General features: G+C 38.1%; 1 protein-coding gene and 6 non-coding genes across 8 annotated transcripts in view; 2 read left to right on the plus strand and 5 right to left on the minus strand.

The window, feature by feature from the left end:
- Positions 1 to 10,486, minus strand: part of sick (sickie) — a 217,878-nt gene extending 207,392 nt beyond the window's left edge. Inside the window, exon 1 of one of the 2 annotated variants that reach the window (XM_064697641.1) lies at positions 10,261 to 10,486. In XM_064697641.1, coding sequence (XP_064553711.1) covers positions 10,261 to 10,320 — 60 coding nt within the window. In that variant the 5' untranslated portion in view covers positions 10,321 to 10,486. The remainder of the gene's footprint in view (positions 1 to 10,260) is intronic. The other variant, XM_064697642.1, reaches the window with a different exon arrangement.
- On the minus strand, positions 320 to 515 carry LOC135439545 (U2 spliceosomal RNA). Its single transcript, XR_010438079.1, has one exon. It is a non-coding gene; the product is annotated as a U2 spliceosomal RNA (small nuclear RNA).
- Positions 783 to 905, plus strand: LOC135439539 (U5 spliceosomal RNA). The gene has a single exon (XR_010438074.1). It is a non-coding gene; the product is annotated as a U5 spliceosomal RNA (small nuclear RNA).
- On the minus strand, positions 2,901 to 3,096 carry LOC135439546 (U2 spliceosomal RNA). The gene has a single exon (XR_010438080.1). It is a non-coding gene; the product is annotated as a U2 spliceosomal RNA (small nuclear RNA).
- LOC135439538 (U4 spliceosomal RNA) lies at positions 4,622 to 4,761 on the minus strand. The gene has a single exon (XR_010438073.1). It is a non-coding gene; the product is annotated as a U4 spliceosomal RNA (small nuclear RNA).
- Positions 10,487 to 12,518: 2,032 nt separating the features above from the next.
- Positions 12,519 to 12,641, minus strand: LOC135439540 (U5 spliceosomal RNA). The gene has a single exon (XR_010438075.1). It is a non-coding gene; the product is annotated as a U5 spliceosomal RNA (small nuclear RNA).
- A 244-nt stretch (positions 12,642 to 12,885) lies between these two features.
- LOC135439547 (U2 spliceosomal RNA) lies at positions 12,886 to 13,081 on the plus strand. The gene has a single exon (XR_010438082.1). It is a non-coding gene; the product is annotated as a U2 spliceosomal RNA (small nuclear RNA).
- The last annotated feature ends 6,982 nt before the right edge of the window (positions 13,082 to 20,063 follow it).

The following is a 20,063-nucleotide window of genomic DNA, read 5'->3' on the forward strand; positions in this document are numbered from 1 at the left end:
ATCATTTCAATTTTCCAAACGACTTGGCGAAGACGACGACGACAAAACAATTTGCTAGCAGACCCAAGGAACTTAGAGCCTGCAGGACACGGACATAGTTGCAATGTCAGCAGCTGCCATGTCCTTGTCCTTGTCAGTGGCATCCTTTGCTGCTCCTAGCATTTGCATGTCGTCGTCGCTGCCACTGGAATTGCCTTCCACGCCCAAATGCGACTCCTCTCAGGACACAAAACAAACCAAATCGCCAAACGATTTAAATGCAAACTCTAACTCATTGCGAGAGCCGTTTAAAAAGTTCGATATCAAGTTAAATGTATTATTGAATTGGGCCGAAGTCCCGGCGGTACTGCAATGCCGGGCCAACCCGTGACAGAGGTGGAGCAAGCCCCTAGCACTCCGTCTGATTCCAAAAATCAGTTTAACATTTGTTGTTCTCCAATGGAGAAACTATCAGATGTTAAGCTGATAAGAACAGATACTACACTTTGATCTTAGCCAAAAGGCCGAGAAGCGATAACTTTCAATCGATATGCACACACCTCTCTATGTAACTACAGTTAAAACCAGTTGTGAATTATAAGCGAGACACATGTGTGAAACTAACTCGTGCACATTAGCAGTGCCTACTTAGGGATAGCGCTGTGCATACTGTTGTATATTTTAGGGGTTGTCCGAGCAACCCCGAATGCAACATCCGAATGCAACTCTCGAATAAAATATAATAATTCGCAACTAGTTTAGGCATTGTTTGAGGTAGACTCAATGTGTTTGGTTGGGTTAATTCACTCTGGCTTCTCTTCAGTTGTCGAATAAATCTTTCGCCTTTTACTAAAGATTTCCGTGGAGAGGAGCACTCTAATGAGTCTAAATTGAATTTTTCGTGTGCCTGGTGACTTTTGTTGCCGGGCCAATTAAAAATAAATAATACTAATATTATAAAATTACATATATTCAAATTTCCATAAGTAATAAAATAAACAACAATCTTTTGAAGAATTCAAAATGTGTTGAAGTCAAATTTCATCTTATAAGTTGGACATGTCAGAATATATTATCACATTTATTTTTATATGAAGTCATGCAAAACTTACGGAAAACAATATATTTTAATAAGAGACGCATTAATAGATTTCAATAAAACAAATCAAGTACAAAAAAGTCTCACAAAGAGAAGTCATAGACACTGCCAAAATTATAGCCCATGATTTTTAGGAAGAATTTAAGAATAATAAAATCTAAGATTAACATTAGGTGTTAAAAAAAATAACATTTCAAAATCTTAACAAAAGACTTTCATAATCCTTATTTGCAACAAAGGATTTGTGGAACAGCCGCCTAGCCTTATCTCATAGCCTAAATTCAAAGTCAATTGCTTTTATCTATTCATTTTAATTGAATTATTTTTATGGTTTTCCCTGCGCTTTTAGCTTTTTGTCCCTTTTGCTCTGCATCTTCATCAATATTGTTGCATAAATAACGCATAAATTAGATTCACGAATCCCGCAGGATATTCAAGGATATTCAAGGAATCAAATCAGTGCGACACGCGCTACGCGACCGGCATGCAAAATAGACCTTGGGCATAAGAAATGAATTATGTCTCCGCCGGCGCTTAGGGGCCAGGGGCAGTGGGCGGTGGTTGGGTCGGGGGTCAGGGCTCGAATTACATTCGGCCCAGTTCATAAAGCCCAGTCAAGTTTGACCAACGTTGCGCCTGGCTGCCAAGCAGACAGACAGAAATATAAAGACAAATCTCAATGGCTTTACCTTTTTTTCTTCGGCAATAACCTGTAACCAATGGCAATGGATACAAACGGGTATCATAGTTTGGTGGCAATGTATGTAACAGAGAGAGGACGGCTTATTCAAGCGCATGAATTAAATTTATATTTGTTCAAGCAGACAATCTGAGTACGCAAAAACCTTTATAAGATTGATTATTTTATATACTGTGCAACTCAACTTTCCCAAGCTCTCCCCTAAAAATTAGGAGTTTTTCCTAGTTTTTATTAAGTAGACACAATTAAATATAATATTTATGAGCCAAAAATTACTGAAACATCAACAATAAAAACAAGAGGGATTAAGGGATTAATTTTCTATAGAGTTAAGCAGGCGGAAAAAGCAAGAATGCATTTTACCACAGCCCGAAATGTAGAAAGGGTATAGCCTAGTCGGTCAAGACAGTCTGCAGCACTCTTAGTGATTTTTGTTGTTGTCTATTCTCTTGTTTTGCGCTCTTTCTGGGTTTGAGCCCATAAAAAGGCTCAAGTTTTCCCAGCTAAACTAACTGTACCTAAATTTACATGCGAGCCAAACTTTTCTTTTTTTTTTTTGCCTGAAACGTCGAACTTGAACTATAAAAATCCGACGGCCGCAAAACTTTCGAGTCACATAAACATAAATTGCGGCCGTAATTTCTCGGTCAGGTTGGCAGGCTGGGGGGGAGGGTTGTGGGGAGGGTTGCCAGGACTATCCTCCAACTGTTCAATGTCCCTGCCATGTTTGCGTTATTGTAATTGGGTTTAAGTGTGCCCCGCAGGGTTGTAGTCGTTACGAGCCATCCGAAAAGGAGTTAACATTATGTTTAATTTGTCTAATGCTCGAAAACCCTTTCTATTATTATTATGGCTTGCTCTGCCCAGCTGGGAAACTTGGCTTAGATATTAACACCAATAAATTAAGATCTGACGGAATATGCTTTTAATGGGACATAATTATGATCTGTTATTTGTCAAGATTTATATTATGTACTACACGATTTGCAAATGTTAATCATTAAAAGAAGCAGGCTAATTATTATATTACAATATATAATTTATACCATAAAGCATAAGTCCATGTGCTCAAAGAATTTAAAACTTATTATTCTATTAGAACGTGTAGAACTATATTTATTATTCAGTTGGGCCGAAGTCCCGGCGGTACTGCAATGCCGGGCCAACCCGTGACAGAGGTGGAGCAAGCCCCTAGCACTCCGTCTGATTCCAAAAATCAGTTTAACATTTGTTGTTCTCCAATGGAGAAACTATCAGATGTTAAGCTGATAAGAACAGATACTACACTTTGATCTTAGCCATAAGGCCGAGAAGCGATAACTTTCAATGGATAAACTCCCAGCACTCTATGTAGCCACAGCTAAAACCAGTTGCGAATTATAAGCGAGACACATGTGTGAAAGTAACTCGTGCACATTAGCAGTGCCTACTTTAGGGGTTATTCGGGTGCGACTTTCATCTGTAAATTAAGATAACGTAATGACATTTCTTGAGCTATCAGGGTGTTTTGCTTTTGCTTTATAGCGAAGTTTGTGTACAAACTGACTGTCAAAAAATCCTGGACATATGCAGTGAAAAATTAAGATTTTATCCATATATAAATATAAAATACCAGGTATTTCCGGACATTGTCCGTTTTATTACCACAAATTTGGTGCTTCAAATTTTATATATAATAATATTCACCCATTTCCGCTCGTAGATAATTTACATCTTCACGGTCTATCTTGAATCTATATAGATATTTGAAAATAAAGTCGTCCAAGTATAGAACTACACGCGTGAATCAATGGATTCCGCCCATGTTAGTCTTGTGGTGAGAATCTTCAAGCCGAAAAAAACTATCGTTTATTTTACCTTTGACCCGCGTTTTCCATCCAAGAGCGGTGAACTTTGCGATAAAGTATTAAATTAAAGTATTAAATTAACAAAGACCTTTGAAAATGAGTTTAAGACGATAATAAACAAAAAAGTTGCAAAATTTCCGCCAAATTTCCACAGTTGAGCGTGGAATTTCCAAAATCGCTGAAACACGTATTCATTTTATTTTTATGTAGGACTTTGAAAAAAGTGTACAGCCGATCGGACAGAACTTTAAACCCCGCCCTTATAACATTTCACCAGCATTTATCACACAAGAGAGGCGGATTTTGGGAAAATTCTCTGATAAAATATCTTTGCAATGATTTTGAAGCCGATCGGATGGTAAACAAAAAACTTTCATTCAACCGTTTTACGCGAAGTCACCACAGTTGCCGATGGTATTTCCAAAATCTATAAAACACTTATTCGTAAGGTTCTTAAGTAGGGCTTTGAAAATAAGCTTATGCATATAGGAGATAACTTAGCACTTCAACAAAAAATCTTTGAGTCGCATTTGGTGGTGGACTTAGTGTCTGAATAGAGAGCACTAAGACTAAGGATCGCATCCCGCATCTGCTATTTTAAATAATTACATGTGATTTTACTTAAAGCAAGAAGCTGTTGCAATTAGAATGAAGACTCGCTGCCAACACACATACATAACGTGACTAAATACGTAATCATTTTATACCCATTTTCGAGCGTATTATAAATTCGTCATTAAATGTGTAACCTTTGGTAGAAAACATTTCCCGCACAACAAAGGACATACTTATATAGCCTTGATCGCTATCAACAGCCGAGTTTAAATATAACCACATACTGTTTCTCTGGTTTTCAAAGTTTTTAAAGTATGTTAACTTGGGAAGAAACACTCGCACGACAATATTTCTAAATCCCAAGATTGTCAACAATAACAAAACGGCTTGCCAAATATTAGTCTTTTATGTTCTTTTACATTTAAATTTATTAACGTATGAGCCCTCTCGGGCTTCCAAAAATTGCCGTAGTGGACGGTATTTCACGTCCCCATGGCGGGGTATTGGTTAAAGTTTTCAACTAGCAATAATCGCACCTCAGTAGAACTTCATTGGTTACGATATCGCCTCTGCGCAAAGATAACTACAATCAGCCAGGCAAAAGGGTTTCCATACAGCACCTACCTGAACCGGTTGTGAATTACAAGCAAACGGTGTGTGAAAAAGATCACAATTTAAAGCATACTTTTGAGCTTCAGAGTTTCTATGTGGATTGAGAAGGTAAGGGGATGTTTAGACAAGTAAATGAAGCAAAAGAAGAATATATAATGTATAAATTAGGACATATTTATCATAATCATAAAAGGCTACACATAATTAGATAAATTACCCAAAATTGCTGCTCAACAATTTCGAACATATTTTATTATACATATCTTAAAAGTGCCCATCAAACTATTAGTTATTTGATAGCAGCACACTCCCAAATAGGCTGGCCCATAAGCATTTTAGCTATCCTACATAATTTCTCGATTATCCTACCCATTTGCCAGTCTATTAACTGAAAGCGCTTTCAAACTGCCGCCAAAGTGTCGCATTGTCAGCCATTTGGGCTACAAAGCAATTTAGCTCCAGTCAACTTTAGATAGTTTTCATCCCCACACGGCTTGTAACGCCCATTCCGCCCTGCTCATTCCCTCATTTAGACATCTCATTAACTATTATCATTGTCAAATTTCGTTGCATATTTATTATACAAATTTTGGGCCCAGGCGAAGCGTTGATTAAAATTCCCCACGCTAAAACAATCTAATGAAATTAATGAAAAATTCATGCACCAAGTAAAATGGCTGCCAAAACGTAAATAGGGGCCAGGGGGTCGGTGGCGTCGGCGGCGGTTCGCCTACTCTAAAATGCTAAATAGCCACTTTTGCGGCAGGGCAGAAAAAACAACAACAAAACTTTTTTTTTGACCCGAGCCTTTGTCATAAAAGATTGAACAAGTTGTTGCAGGCCGAGGCCAAGTGCCCGAGCGCACGGCCCCAAAGTCAAGAGTGTCAAAGCCAGAGAAGACAGCAAGAAGAAATAAGAGTGCTTTACTCGAAAGTATCCGGCCAGTAGATACCCTGTACCAAGCTTTGATTGGCTTAACAGGCATACAAACTGTTTATATTTTATCTGTATATATAATACACGCATAATACCCCATTCGAGTTTTTCCTTACCCAACTTTACTCTATAGAAAATTAATTCTTAAATAACTTTTGCGTTTATTTATCGATGGGAATGTATTACAATTAAATAAAAATGTGTGTTTATAACAAAAATAAAGGTTATATCCATCTAAGTTCGGGGGAGAGAGAAAGGAATTGAAAATTAAGAAATTTACTTGCCAAACTTAAAGTATTTATTTATCAAGATTAAAATCAGATTGTCATGCTGATCAAAAACATATATACTTCATCAGCTAGCTATGCCAGCTATGCCTGCTTCAACCCATTACCTACATTTGCACAGCTGCCATCTACCCTTTCTTATCCATTTTCAATGGGCATAGGGTATTCGAGGAACATCCCTCTCAAGCCCCTAACACATCCCCTGCAGCAGAAGACGCACGGCACAAAGACAGCAAAGTTGCGACATTCGGAATACCGGAAATCCGTTTCATGACAAATGCCGCACATTGTCGTGCCGGAGTGTTAAGCGCGAACAAAGCATGAGCGAGGGGAGGGTGGGGCGTAAGCAGAGGGGGGTGCAAATACAACTAAGCCGGCAAACAGGCAATGAAATTCCGTCAATGGCAGCACGTGACTTGCCACCAACAAAGCAGAGAGCACAAAACAAGAGAGCGCAATGCCGCGACATTGACATTGAGAGAACGCTGAGAGAAAGAGAGAGAGAAACAGAGACAGCGCATGCGCTGCTTCCACCAGGCGGACCCGGCAATCTCGACATGCCGGCAGCCTCGGCATAACTTTGGCATTTTAATGAGAAATCCATATTTATGTTGTTTGATTTGCAAAAAAAAAAGAAGAGAAAAAGTTTTTTGTTGTTGCCAAAAAAAAAAGAAAGGAAGGAAGGTTACGGGCAGCATATGCGGCGAAAAGTGAAATTTCTGGGGGAGCTGTGGGACGGTGCTTGGGGCAAACATTCTTGTTGCTTGAGGCACTTACCGGGAACTGTGTAGCGGCATTTTGTAATCATTTTTAATGGGCTGCGTCTGGAGGCGCCATATGGCAGTAATATATACAAATATATATACGGAGATGACCCTCACTCCGCCGCCCACTCAGCTAAGACAGACAAAACTGAACATTAGAAAACAGTTAACAATTTGATTACGATTTGCGGGGGTCCTGGCAATTCCTTAATGCGCTGAAGAGAAACGCCTTTATTTTACAAATATATAAATAAGTAAATATATAAATATATAAATAAATATATATATATATTATATGTATAGATATACATATAAATATTTATTTAAATATGTATATAATTATATAAATAGATAAACATATAACTACATAAATAAATAAATATAAAAATAATTTTGAATTAAATGTTGTTAAGTACACATTTTCTTAAAAATGTATTTCAAAATTAAATTTTGACAAAAGTTTCAGAATTATTCTAAAAGCCAAGCCCTGAAATATCTGATATTCTACATTAATCTCGATTTAAAGTGAGACAAGTTTAAAGTCTAGAATCTCCCATATGGATCTAGGAAAGCTTCAACATATAATTAAGTGTTGCCTTATTAGACTATTGACAGACAAAAAAGGGACTTTTAATTTATAATTATGAAAAACACATAAATTAGGATTTGAACATTTATTCAAATTTTCCAAAATAAATAAAATTGTAATCAAAATCCGTTTAAAGTCAAAGCCGTACCTAATATATTTAATTCCTTGGGAAAGTTTAAAGTCTGGTAAGAGCTTCGCTCATGATGTTTACGCTAGTCTCAGGGCGCTGTCTGAAGCATTCGTACTTGCTATATCTGTTTTTTTTTTGGTTGTATGCCGAAATATAAATGGACTTTTAACTGTGGCACGTCGGCGCCGTGTCACAATAGAGTCATAACGCCATCATTCCGGCAAAAGCCATAAAAATAGCGGCTTAAATAGCAAACAGCATGTCTAGCATTTCGCCCGTTAGTCCTTGTCTGCCAGGGAGCCGAGCGCCAGTGGAAAAAGCGTCCACTTCACACTTTTTGCTCTGCCACTTTTTGCCCGGCTTGAATAAACGGGCAACAATTTTATGCTTTTATTGTGCAAATAAAAACACGCGGAAACTACTTAATCAAGTTCCAGACCCAGACCGAGACCCACATATATATATATATATATATACGTATATATATGTATGTGTGTATCTGTGTATCTTTGTATATATAGATACAACACACACAGTTCTGGGGCTCGACTCCGGCCATGTGACGGCATGCGGAAGCGCCGTTTTGTATGCAACAGAAAGCAAAAACAAAGCACGACCAACGGCAACGACAGCGGCAAACTTTGCCGACGCTTTTTTGTTGTTTTTGTGATTAAAAGTGCAACAACAACAACCACAACAACAACCACAAAAACAACAAAGAAAAACGTACGTGGGAACGCCAAAAGCTGAGATAACAGTAGCTAGCTTAAGCTAAACGACTTGCAAATGCCCTGCAATGCATAAAGCAGAGAAGTCAACTGCTGTACGACTTAGGAAGGCAAGTTATTCAGGCAAGTTTGAAAAAGGGTTCAACTCAAAGGTTTGGCTCGAATTTTAATACTTTATAATATAAACTAGCGGGTATAACCCGGCCTTGCCCGTGGCACGTATGTTATAAAATCAATGTTTTCAAAGAGCTTTGAAATGATTTTGAAACTGATCGGACGGGAATCAAACAACTTTTATGCAAATCGGACAAAGTTAAAATTCACCAAAAAAATCTTTGAAATGCATTTTCCCCCGAAAGAGTTTAGATTTATAGATCTCTGAAAATAAATTTGAACACAAAACGTCATCCACCAAATCTTCGACCTCCATTTGCACTAAGGAGGGATGGATTTTTCGAAAAGTGTGAAACACCCCTCAAATGAATTTGAACAAAGATCTTTGAAAATATGTTTGAGGCCGATCGGATGGTAAACAAAAAAGTTACATACAAACGTTTTTCGCGATTTTTCCACACTTGCGGGTGGAATTTCCCGAAACCCCGTCTTAACGTGCACCTACATCACATAAGGTAACTACAGTGATAATTTCAGCTTACTAGCTTTTACGGTTTGGGCTCTGCGTTGATCACCAATCAGTCAGTCAGTCAGTTAGTCAGGACAAACAGTTTTATATATAGAGATTCCCAAACTAGTCGTAGGCAGTGGAATTGACAAGTTAGATTGTGTTTGAAATATTTATAACATATATTTTTAAATACATTTTAAGAACTTTAATCAATCATTTAACTCTGATCAAAATGCATTTCATAAATAGCTTGTTGCTTCATAAGCTTTAATGACACAAGCTGAAGTGTATTTTTTTATACCTGCATGTAATTAATTGAAGAAGAAAAGCGGCACCTTGGGCCGCCTAAGAAACCTCCCATAGTATTAAGCTCTAAACTGCTTCAGGTATATTTTAAACAAACATGTGATCATGTACATGGATAAGATTCTTTATAAAATGATTGACAATACATAAGTTATATAAAATAATAAATAAATTGAAGAAGCCAGATGGGATCGACATATCATAAGGCTGACATAGTTGCTACCAGTTAAGAATTTAGTTCTTATGGAAAACCTTTTCAAGTTATCTCAAGCTGTTAATTAAAGGCGAAACAACTATAGAATTATTGTATCAAAAACGAGTTTTTGTTTGAAATATATCGAAATATAGCGCATTATATTTTGCAAGGGTATTCAATATTCATAAATATTATATTTCTCCAAATCAAAGTTGTTAGGCTAAGTATAAAAATATACAACTATATTTTTTGCAAGGGTATTTAATATTCATAATATGTAAAAATCTTATATACCTATCGCTTAAGATATATCTACATAAAAAGTAAACTTTTTGCTCCATTAAAATAAATAAATTTTATTTACATATAATTTCCCTTCATTTGTGCACTTCTCCCCTCTTTAACCAGTTACATAACTTTTCACACGTCTAATACACCCCATTAAGCTATTAATCTAAACGCCGTAGTCGTATACGGCCTCAAGAATGTTTATTTCGAACTAGAGTTCAAATTTATGACAGCAATTAGTGGGCAAAAGGGCGTGCACAGGCACAGGCAGAGGCAGCCTGCCAAAAAGCAAAAAAAAAAAAAGGAGGCCAAAAACAAAACTCTTCAATTAATTTGTTGAGCTGCTCAGACAACAAAACGCGCGCATCAATCAAGACGGCATCCAGAATAAGAAAGAGATAGCAAGATTGAACCCTTGTCCGCGGGTGTGAAAAATCGACAAATGGACGCAAGTTGGGGCAGGTATTGGGGTAACGCAGGGGTACGCCCAGTTGAGGTCGCGTGCCACAGGGGCAGAGCTCGTAAATAAATGTCTTATTTTTAATTACCGCACTCAAGTTGAATTTTAAGTGGAGCCACTTGAAGCGGTTAGGGTATTGGCCGTCGGGCAATCACTTACCTGTATCGTTTCCGTGGCGGAATATTTCCGATTGTAGTCAACATGATGAAGGTTCGGCATACTGGCCTCACTGATAATGACTATGGATAAGGATGTTTAACACGTGTCCTTGTCCTTGGGGTTGCTCAAGGCTCTGTCTCTGTCTTTGGGGTAGTACTTGCTCTGCATCGAGATATGTCACTTTATGATACATTTGTGTTAATTTTTGTTGCCCTCACAGCGAATGGTTTAATTTGACTGCAAAAGAGAGAGAGAAAGTAAATATCAAAATGAATTCAAGCAAAAGTTCAAGTCGAAAAAGTGTAAATTACTTTCACCCCCTCAGCTGCAAAGAGCTACCCCCAGGGCTTGTTTACCCATGTCGATATTGTTAATACGCCACGTGTAACACAGCAGGCGCCCTGTGTGTATTTGCGTGTATATGTGTGTGGGAGAGGGGCAGAGGGGGAGCTGGTACGGACGGTTGGGTTTTCCGGATTTATTGCCAACTTTACGCTACGTGCTTTGACTAAATTTATAAGCCAAATACACACACAGAAAAAGCAATATCCACAGCCAGGCAAATCTGACTGCTTTGATGCACAATGCGATTCAGTTGATTAGAAGTGTTTAAAAGGTTCCAAGCATCTGACCAGATCTTAAGCAGCTTAGCTGCATTTTGTTTATAGCTTAATGCATTGCAATTGGCATTTGGCAAATATCTTACTTAAATGGGTTTCCCGCTCCCTTTCATTTACGTTTTATTTCATTTGGATCCATATCAATGGCCAGCACTGTGCCATTGCGTATCTAATATTAATGAATACGTTGCCTTTTTGCTTTATTATTTACTTATCAAAACTTCGCATAAAAATACAAATAGCAAAATGCTTACCAGTGCAGGTACACAAAAATAATGCTTAGTCCAAAGGGGACACGATTGTATTTGAGGCCTACAGCTGCACATTTACACCCTTGTAGAGGATATTATAATTTCGTCATGAAATGTGAAACAGAAGAGAACATATCCAACCCCATAAAGGAAGATTAATCATCAGAAGTCTACTGGAGTATGACGGTAACCGTATAAAAAAATAAACCTTTTTGTTTATCTAGATATCCTGACCAAACTTTGCATTTACTATCTAAGCTATGCTGCTTATATAAGCTAAGTCTCATCAACATCGAACTACTATATTATATAGCTCTATAAAAAGAATCGGTCGATAAATGAGTTTTTGCTTTCCAAAATATTTTCAACAAATTCAGCATTAACGCGCCTCACTATTTTTACTTTACTGCCTTCGGCGTGCCAGAAATATAAATCACATTTTTAATAAATTATAATAGTAAAGTATAAACTTAGTTAATGTTTTAGCCGGTTCGAGGTTTAATTGAAGCAAACAATTTGTTTTGTTCGATTATACAATATAATTCGACTAATCTGCGGCAGTCTTATTCAGGGTCTTCATTATTCTTAATTCGAAACTTAGACCTCGAACCATCAATTAAATATTAGAAAGGTTTCCAGCACGTAAAGGAGAGTTCTATAAATTAATTACATTAAATCTGTACCAATGCATTCAGCAAAGCATCATTGATGACATTACTCTCCTGCAGAAGCCCACAGTTTTCATACCTCACAGAATTCACCCCACTTTTCCAAAGTCAACATGCATCCCATCCTCCCCCTATTGCTATAATATTATCTGTGCACGTATCAACTGTTTAGGCATTCATCATCATGTGTTAGACGCTTCAACTAACTAATTAGACAACAGTTTAATTCAAGCGATGCGACTTGCATGTCAACATTCGCCAAGCAATAGAAAGAGAGTACATATTAAAGAGGGAGTAAGCAAAAGTCAGTAATTTGACGGCTTAAAGCGAGAATGGAAACGCCTATTTGGGGACTTGGTGTTTGGTAAGGCTAATTGACTTTTGTAGCTGTCATAAATGTTGACACACATAAAAGGCAAGCCGCAGGCTGTCAAGGAGGAGCCATTAAAAAGGACGCGCAACAGCTGCCGACGAGTGCGGCGCAATTTAAAGCGCTTATTAAATTTTATGTGTCGACATTTTACAAGCCAAAGTTACGAACACTCAAACTGTAAAATATAATCGTAAACCTATATAAAAATCTCGAGTGCACAGAGCTCAAACGCATTCGCTGCTTGGAGAAGATAACAGACACATTAAAATATGCCAGCAATACTGCGAATTAAATATAGCTGACGACAGATTACTCTCTTCAATACCGTATGCATTTTTAAACGACCCGGCAACAAAAGTCACCAGGCACACGAAAAATTCAGTTTAGACTCATTAGAGTGCTCCTCTCCACGGAAATCTTTAGTAAAAGGCGAAAGATTTATTCGACAACTGAAGAGAAGCCAGAGTGAATACACCCAACCAAACACCTTGAGTCTACCTCAAGCAATGCCTAAACTAGTTGCGAATTATTAAACTATATACGGGAGTTGCATCCGAACAACCCCTAAAATATACAACAATATACAGTGCGCTACCCCTAAGTAGGCACTGCTAATGTGCACGAGTTAGTTTCACACACGTGTCTCGCTTATAATTCGCAACTGGTTTTAGCTGTAGTTACATAGAGAGGTGTGTGCATATCGATTCAAAGTTATCGCTTCTCGGCCTTATGGCTAAGATCAAAGTGTAGTATCTGTTCTTATCAGCTTAACATCTGATAGTTTCTCCATTGGAGAACAACAAATGTTAAACTGATTTTTGGAATCAGACGGAGTGCTAGGGGCTTGCTCCACCTCTGTCGCGGGTTGGCCCGGCATTGCAGTACCGCCGGGACTTCGGCCCAATTCAATAATAAATATGAAGTGAAAAGACTATTTAAAAAGTATATCAATGTACGAGTTTGCACAACAATGCGACCTACAATTGACCCCGGCTTCAATATGCGATAATTTTTCAACGTTTCTAAAAGAAAACAAAATTTGAATCGCGCATCGAATGCCACTTAATATATTAATAATTCCCTCCTAAAATATATATTGGGATGTTAAACCGATTTTGAGCATTCTTAAAGATGCGTTCTACGTTTGCAGTTGGTGGTCTCGCTCTGTTGGTATGTATTTATTAAGAACACAGGCTCGGAAAATTTTCTATAAATCCTAACCTTCATGCAGAGCCTTGTGTGCGCCGCCGCTCCAACTGGAGATCTCTGAGAGGAACTGGCCCAGTCTGCCCGAAACACTAAGAAACTTATCAGAAAGGATACCGTCAACTTTTGCCTCGCGCTAGCCCGATTGATTGTGAGTTGTGAGGTGGCAAATCAAAAAGAAATAAGGAAATGGAACGACTTTATCGAGCAATGGACTCCCAGAGTTGCGACCCTGCCAACAGATGACTACGGCATAAAGCAGTTTAGCAGCCAAATAACAAGTCTGCTGCCAAAGGGAGACGAATCTCAACAGGCCACAGAACAGCTTAACCTATACACAAAGGGCGCGTATGACAACATGAACGCCCGCTTCACGGAAGGCAAAGCCCAACGATACACGGCCTTCGAGTCGGAGGCTCGTGAAATTATACGCAGATCGAGAGCCACAACAGGCCGTGATGAATATTTTACTGTTGATTTCTTTAATAGATTCGCCAACGCATCTCCAGGATCTCGCGAATTTCAATTTAATAATTTTTTCGAATATCTCACCTTAATGGGCGAAGACTATGAAGAATGGCTAGCCATACAAATCATGATGATGTAGTAGAATATTTGTGGATTGTGATAGTATTTTCTTTTTAAAAATCTCTTGTGGACAGAATTGTTTTGAAGTACAGCTTTTGCTTATAACAAATTTTCGATGCACTAAAATAAAAAATACATCAGCTTAAATTGCATTGCGACTTTCTCCAATCTTAACAGCAAAATCTTAACCTATTTTTTTAAGGGTTTTCTTTTTATACATAGTTGCATAAGAGAAGATCGTAAAGAAAATTGTAACAAATTTCCTTTCTTTCTTATGGCATTTTTATCGTGCTGTTTACTTGGGTTAAAATTAATGACGCATTTCATTCGCTCGGCGTTGAAATGTGCCAGCTTTAATAAATTTCAGATGAGTTGTGGCCGCTGCTGCCATAACACTAATTAAGTACAACAATAAGAACAAGAGCTGGAGCTGAAGCTGGAGCCGCAGCCACTAAAAACAACAGCAACACATTTTATGCCCTGCGGGTGGGCAGCAGTAGTCAAGGGAGGTCCTTATGCTCTCCATATGCTAAAGGACTACAATTTATTAGCTGCTTGTAAGTGCGTGCGTGGGGGGCGGTGTGTGTGTAGACTCTGGGCATCGGGCATCTCTTGCAAATCTCAACTGGTCTGCCTGACCAATGAAATGGTTTAATAATTGAGTTAGTGCTGCCGCACTTCGGGCCATTTCCAATTGACCCGCGGCGCTTAAAGTCCTTTTGAACCTATGCAAATGCAAAGGGTATCAATCGCATCGAATTGCAGTTGATTTAGTAGTCCTGCCACGCACTGAGGCATGAGACAGTCGTCTCATGCTACGCTCAGAGAGGTCAGCACTTGGCAGTGCACTGCACAACTGCCAGCCAGTGGCAAGTGGCAAGTGGCAAGTGGCAAGTGCCATGCGACATGTGGCAAGTGGCGAGCAGCAGGCGGCATGTGTCGGTGGCGGTGGTGGCACAAAAAAGCCAACTGCAACTAAGCAGTCATAAATTATGCAGCGACATAGTCAAAGGACAGCAAGAACGCCAGCTATAGGGACAACAGCAACAAGCAACAAGGACATGCACTCCAAATGCCAAGCCATTGCCCTGCAATCGCCCTCCCGCCCCCTTACTGTATTAACTCCAATACTACAAATGGCTGAGCAGTTAATAAGAACAAGTGTGGAGCGAGATGTGGGGAGAGCTGCAACATGGTAGTCGCTGCAATGCGCTGCAGCAGTTGCAAATTATGACAAACTGTACTACAAGAAAAACTTGTGGGTTATTGCAGCACAATGGAAAATGCATAAGCAAAACACATGCAAAGGACTCTTTAATACAGCATTTTTATGCAAGCGAATAAAACTTTATGGGAAATATACCATACTGATAATCAAAAGGAAATCACAGAGAAAATGCTTTGTGGAAGTGTGGTACAGCAATTCAGTTGAAACATAATAAAATTAACATACTAAATAAATTTTAATTATTAAAATATTTCAAGAAAAAATTTATTGCTTTTAACACCGAAAACAAATCATAAAATTAATAATATATATCGTACTCAAAATAAGACGGAAAAGAACTAGAAATAGAACGAACACACATAGAAAAAGAATTGCGGAATTTCTATATTAAATATTTTTCAAGAATGAAAGTTGTATATTTTTTAACATACCACTCTGAAAAAAATCCCAGAATTAAGAATCATATTATTATAACCACATATTTTTACCAAATTTTTGTATCCAAAAATTTACAACATTTGCTCAAGAGCTGAAGAGAAATGTATATCACATATATTAAAATGGCCAAAATATTATTAGATAATTTAAAATATGCTTAAGTAATTTGTATTTAATTAATATATCCAGTAAGTAGCTTCCTTGATAGAATTTAAATTAATTAATTTAACTTAATTATTATTCATTCTTTTCTGTAGCCAGTAAAATTCATAAACTTGTAATGCGCTCTAAGCGGATTTGTGCCACTTGCATTTCTTTGTACGAGTTGAAGCTAATCCGCTTATATTTCATGGCATATTTATGAAAACTAATCGGATTACATCAAGCATTTTAAATGTACTTAATTAAAGATTGGCAATCGGCATAAAGTGCTCTACAAAAGTGTTAACACACATTTACATATATGGAAAGTGAAAAAGCTTGACACAGCTAAGTTCCTCTTAGTTCGAATTCTAAAGCATGTTCAAGCAGTTGTTGCCCATAGTACTTGAAACCCATTTGAATGACTGTAGTCAAATGTTTCGATGCTATTTCTTGGCATACAACAGCAACTTCCTAGACAAAACTTGGCAAAGAACCAACCGACTGCTTAAGCCAAAAGGTTCTGCCCGAAAGTTGAAAGCACAACAGGTTAAAGGAAAAACCAGCTGCCACAGCTCACAGCTAATTGCAACTACAACAACTACTTTAAAAAGAGCTATAGTTATGACAATTTACACAATGAAAGACCGCCCCAACTTCCCGCCAGCCCCTGACAATGTTCGGGCACATTAACTTGGCTCATTGTTGGCAACAACAGATGTGTAGAAGCTGTGCGAAAAACTTAATGAAGTTTACAGTTACTGTGCAGCAATTTAATTAGATTAAATGAAGTTTTCCTCGACAGCGGCAACAACAGCAACAGCTAGACAAAATGAAAACTTTTGACAAAGTTCAAACCATTTGTCAGCCGCAGTCATCGCCGCAGCCGCCAAAAACTTTTTTTTTTTGCCAAAATGCCAGCATAGAAATAGAAAAACGCCAGAAATCAATAAATAAGACGGCCACTCTTGACGGGGAGAAAACCCCCTAGAAAAAAAGAGAAAAAAGAAAGAACAAACCCAACTGTAACCGAAACATAAACAACAAACAAAAAAGCGAAAGGCGAGCGTAACAACAATAAAAATTTATTGTTATCCTCAAAAACAAGTGGAACAATCAGCAATAAAAACAAAATAGCGAAAATTCATTGGGAATGACGAAGACTTAATGCTCTACACAAGTTATAAGTCCGATTGACGGACTTAATATACAACTGATTGATTGATTGACAGACTAGACTAGACTAGAGTTTTAATTTAATGCTCTGCACAGGACATTTTGTAATGAATATCTATTTTGATTGACTGATTAATGGACTAACTAATAAACGGACTGATTGTTTAACTTATTGAGTGATAGAGATACTTTTAACATAATGTACTGTACAGGTTATATATCATGTTAATATACAACTAATTGATTGATGGACTGATTGATCAAATTGCTGTCTGATTGGCAGACATTCAATTTAATGCTCGGTTGTACCACAGTTTACTGATTGATTGGCTAACTGATTGACCGACTAACTCTCTGATTGGTAATCATTTGATTTGATGCTCTAGACAGTTTATATATCATTTAAATATACAACTAATTGATTGACAAAATAATTGACGATCTGACTGACGGACAGACTTATCAACTGACTGATTAATCGACTCCCTATCTGATTGGGCAATAGACTGACAAGCTGACTTACTGACCCAGTGATTGACCGAATGACTGACTGACTTGCTGATTGACTGTATGACTGACCAATTGACTGATTGACCAACATTGTACCCCATCACGTGTTTAATATCGCCAGCTAATATAGCTTACAAATACATACGTTTTTATTTATTATTTTTATAGACTGATCCTGCGAAAGCCAAACACTTGCTCGGCACTCTTCAATCGACAAGTCTCAGCACAAAAACAAAATACCCTCCATATGGTAGAGCACACAAAAAACAAAAACAAATAGATGAAAAAAGCAGCAGATAGCAGCAACAGCAGCGGTGTGTGCCAAGTAATTTGGGCCTTTGAATACTTTTAGGCCGCAAAATGCGTGCAAATACTTCTTGAACGGCGTCTGAGCCAAAGCCCTGCCAGGACTTAGCGCGGCTGTTAGGTGTATTAAGGAGCTGGGAGGTGTGGCTGGAATCGTTGAGTGGGGTGTAGGCACAAATTGCCAGCGAGGCAGTTTAAACCTGGCCAAAAACAAACTTTGCCAGCTGCGATTTTCAATTCGAATGGAAAACAAAAATGCGGCATAACGGTAAAAGCACAGCACATACCCATAACAAAAATGCGGCTTGAACAGAAAGGAAAACACTTAAAAATTGAAGTGGAAACGATACACGAGTTGGCCATGTTACCCACTTGTTTACGCTTGTAGTTTTTTGATTGAATTTTTGCCAACATCGAAGTGAGCGAAGTGGGGAAGAGGGAGAGAGAGAGAGGGGAAAGTGAGCGGCTTTAGAAGCAACAATTTGCCATACACAGTCACACAAATTATGGGCACAGTGCAGACGCTGCAACAAATCTAATAAAAAATTAACAAGCCCAAAGCCTGAAACGAGAGCCACAGACACAGACACAGACAGAGGCACAAACACAAACACATATCTGGCCACTTGCAACGCCCGCTGGCTACCTGGACCAATGTGGCCCGCAGTGTACGACATGGGACACCCCAATCGCAACATGAATTGCTATGCACAGAGGACTAAAATCGAAAAAGCGCGCAAAATGCAGGCCAAATGGGGTTACCAAATAGCGCCGGCAATTCCCAAAGGACAACGCAGAGAGTCGCACAGTGACACAAGAGTCTCAATAATAGCGTTAAACAATATGCAAAATGGAAAGTTTTAATTCCTTAATACAAAAATCATAATTAGAATTGCTTTAAATTTAGAGATATATAATTGGCGATCCAGTTGTATGCTTTATTTTCATTTTTTCCCAGTTTTAAATTAAATTGGTTAAAATTTATCAACCTTGTAGAATCTATTAGAGTTTAAGCCTTCATTTTTATCTGAGGGTTGACACCTGAGCAGATGCTTCTCCTTTTCGCAATCAATGTAATGTCGGAGTATATTTTTAAGTGAATTATTTGCAATTCCAATGTAATAATATGTAATATTTCAATTCTTTAATTCAAAAACAAATCAACCTTTAAAATAATAAAGTTAATTGTTAAATATTATTAGAGCTGGCGTCCGAGCTAACACTTTCGTTGATGTAGAAACACGCTTAATTCAGGTTTCTGACTAACTGGCTTTTTAAAAAAATATATACATGTATTTAGACCACTGTGCTGGAGGCATGAGGTCGTGCATTGTATTAAAGGGAGGGCTAACGGGTCGCTTCAAATGACAGCGACTGAAATTGAAGTTGGCAAAGCGTTTTTCGAGGGTTGATTTTAAAATGTAAACACCCGAACCCAAACCCAGGCACAGGACAGAGAGCGAAGGACGGAGCGCTGAGGAGGTCGTTACAGTTGGCGTGGCTCTTGGCCCTCTTTGCACATAGCTTTACATAGAAGGCAGGACGCAGCACGTGTCCTGTTTAACCGTTGTCCTCGATTCCAATGCCTGTCAATGTCTCGGCCCAAGTTCGACTTATGTTTATCATTTCTCGTTCGAACGATAACCAAACAAAGAGCGTTTATCTCAATGCAGCTAAATCAAGCCGAAAACAAGTCAAGTCCTTTGCGTGTCATGAAATCAAGCGAGCCTTTTTGATTCCCCACAAGAGCCGAAAGGCAACACGAAACCCAAAAGCCCGCTAAACAATAGCGGAAATAATTTTATTAGACTTTTCGCCGTATTTGCATCAACAAACAACCATAAAGACGTCTGCGAAACGAACGGAACGCTTTCTGCTTAGTGGCCTCAATAAAAGACATTTCAAGTGCTAATGAGCAGCCGGCAAAGGCAAAGGCAAAGGACATTCTACTTTTCAAGTAAGGGGCAGCTTAAATGTAACGAGGCTTGTCAATGACGGCCGTAGGCCGTAGGTGGGGCCTAGAGCAGAAAGGAAAAAAAATATTGTCATAAAAATAAATACCATTTTTTAATAGAGGATAATTATCATGTAATCGTCTAGTTATGGAGATAATTTTAATAGGCTCCTTCAACAAGTAAATATATTAAAATGATACTTGATAGAAAATCAGATATACAATTTTAGTTTTCAATGGTTGAGCCGATTTCTCTATTTTTTTTATTCATTTTGAGAAATATAAAAGTCTTGTATGGAAGGATTTTTGAATAGGTTGCTTCAACAAGTAAATAACCCTGATTG

Source organism: Drosophila montana, unplaced genomic scaffold (assembly GCF_035044405.1).
Source record: "Drosophila montana isolate Dmon_TW-CO22-7 unplaced genomic scaffold, ASM3504440v1 contig_402_1, whole genome shotgun sequence".
Lineage (NCBI taxonomy): Eukaryota > Metazoa > Arthropoda > Insecta > Diptera > Drosophilidae > Drosophila > Drosophila montana.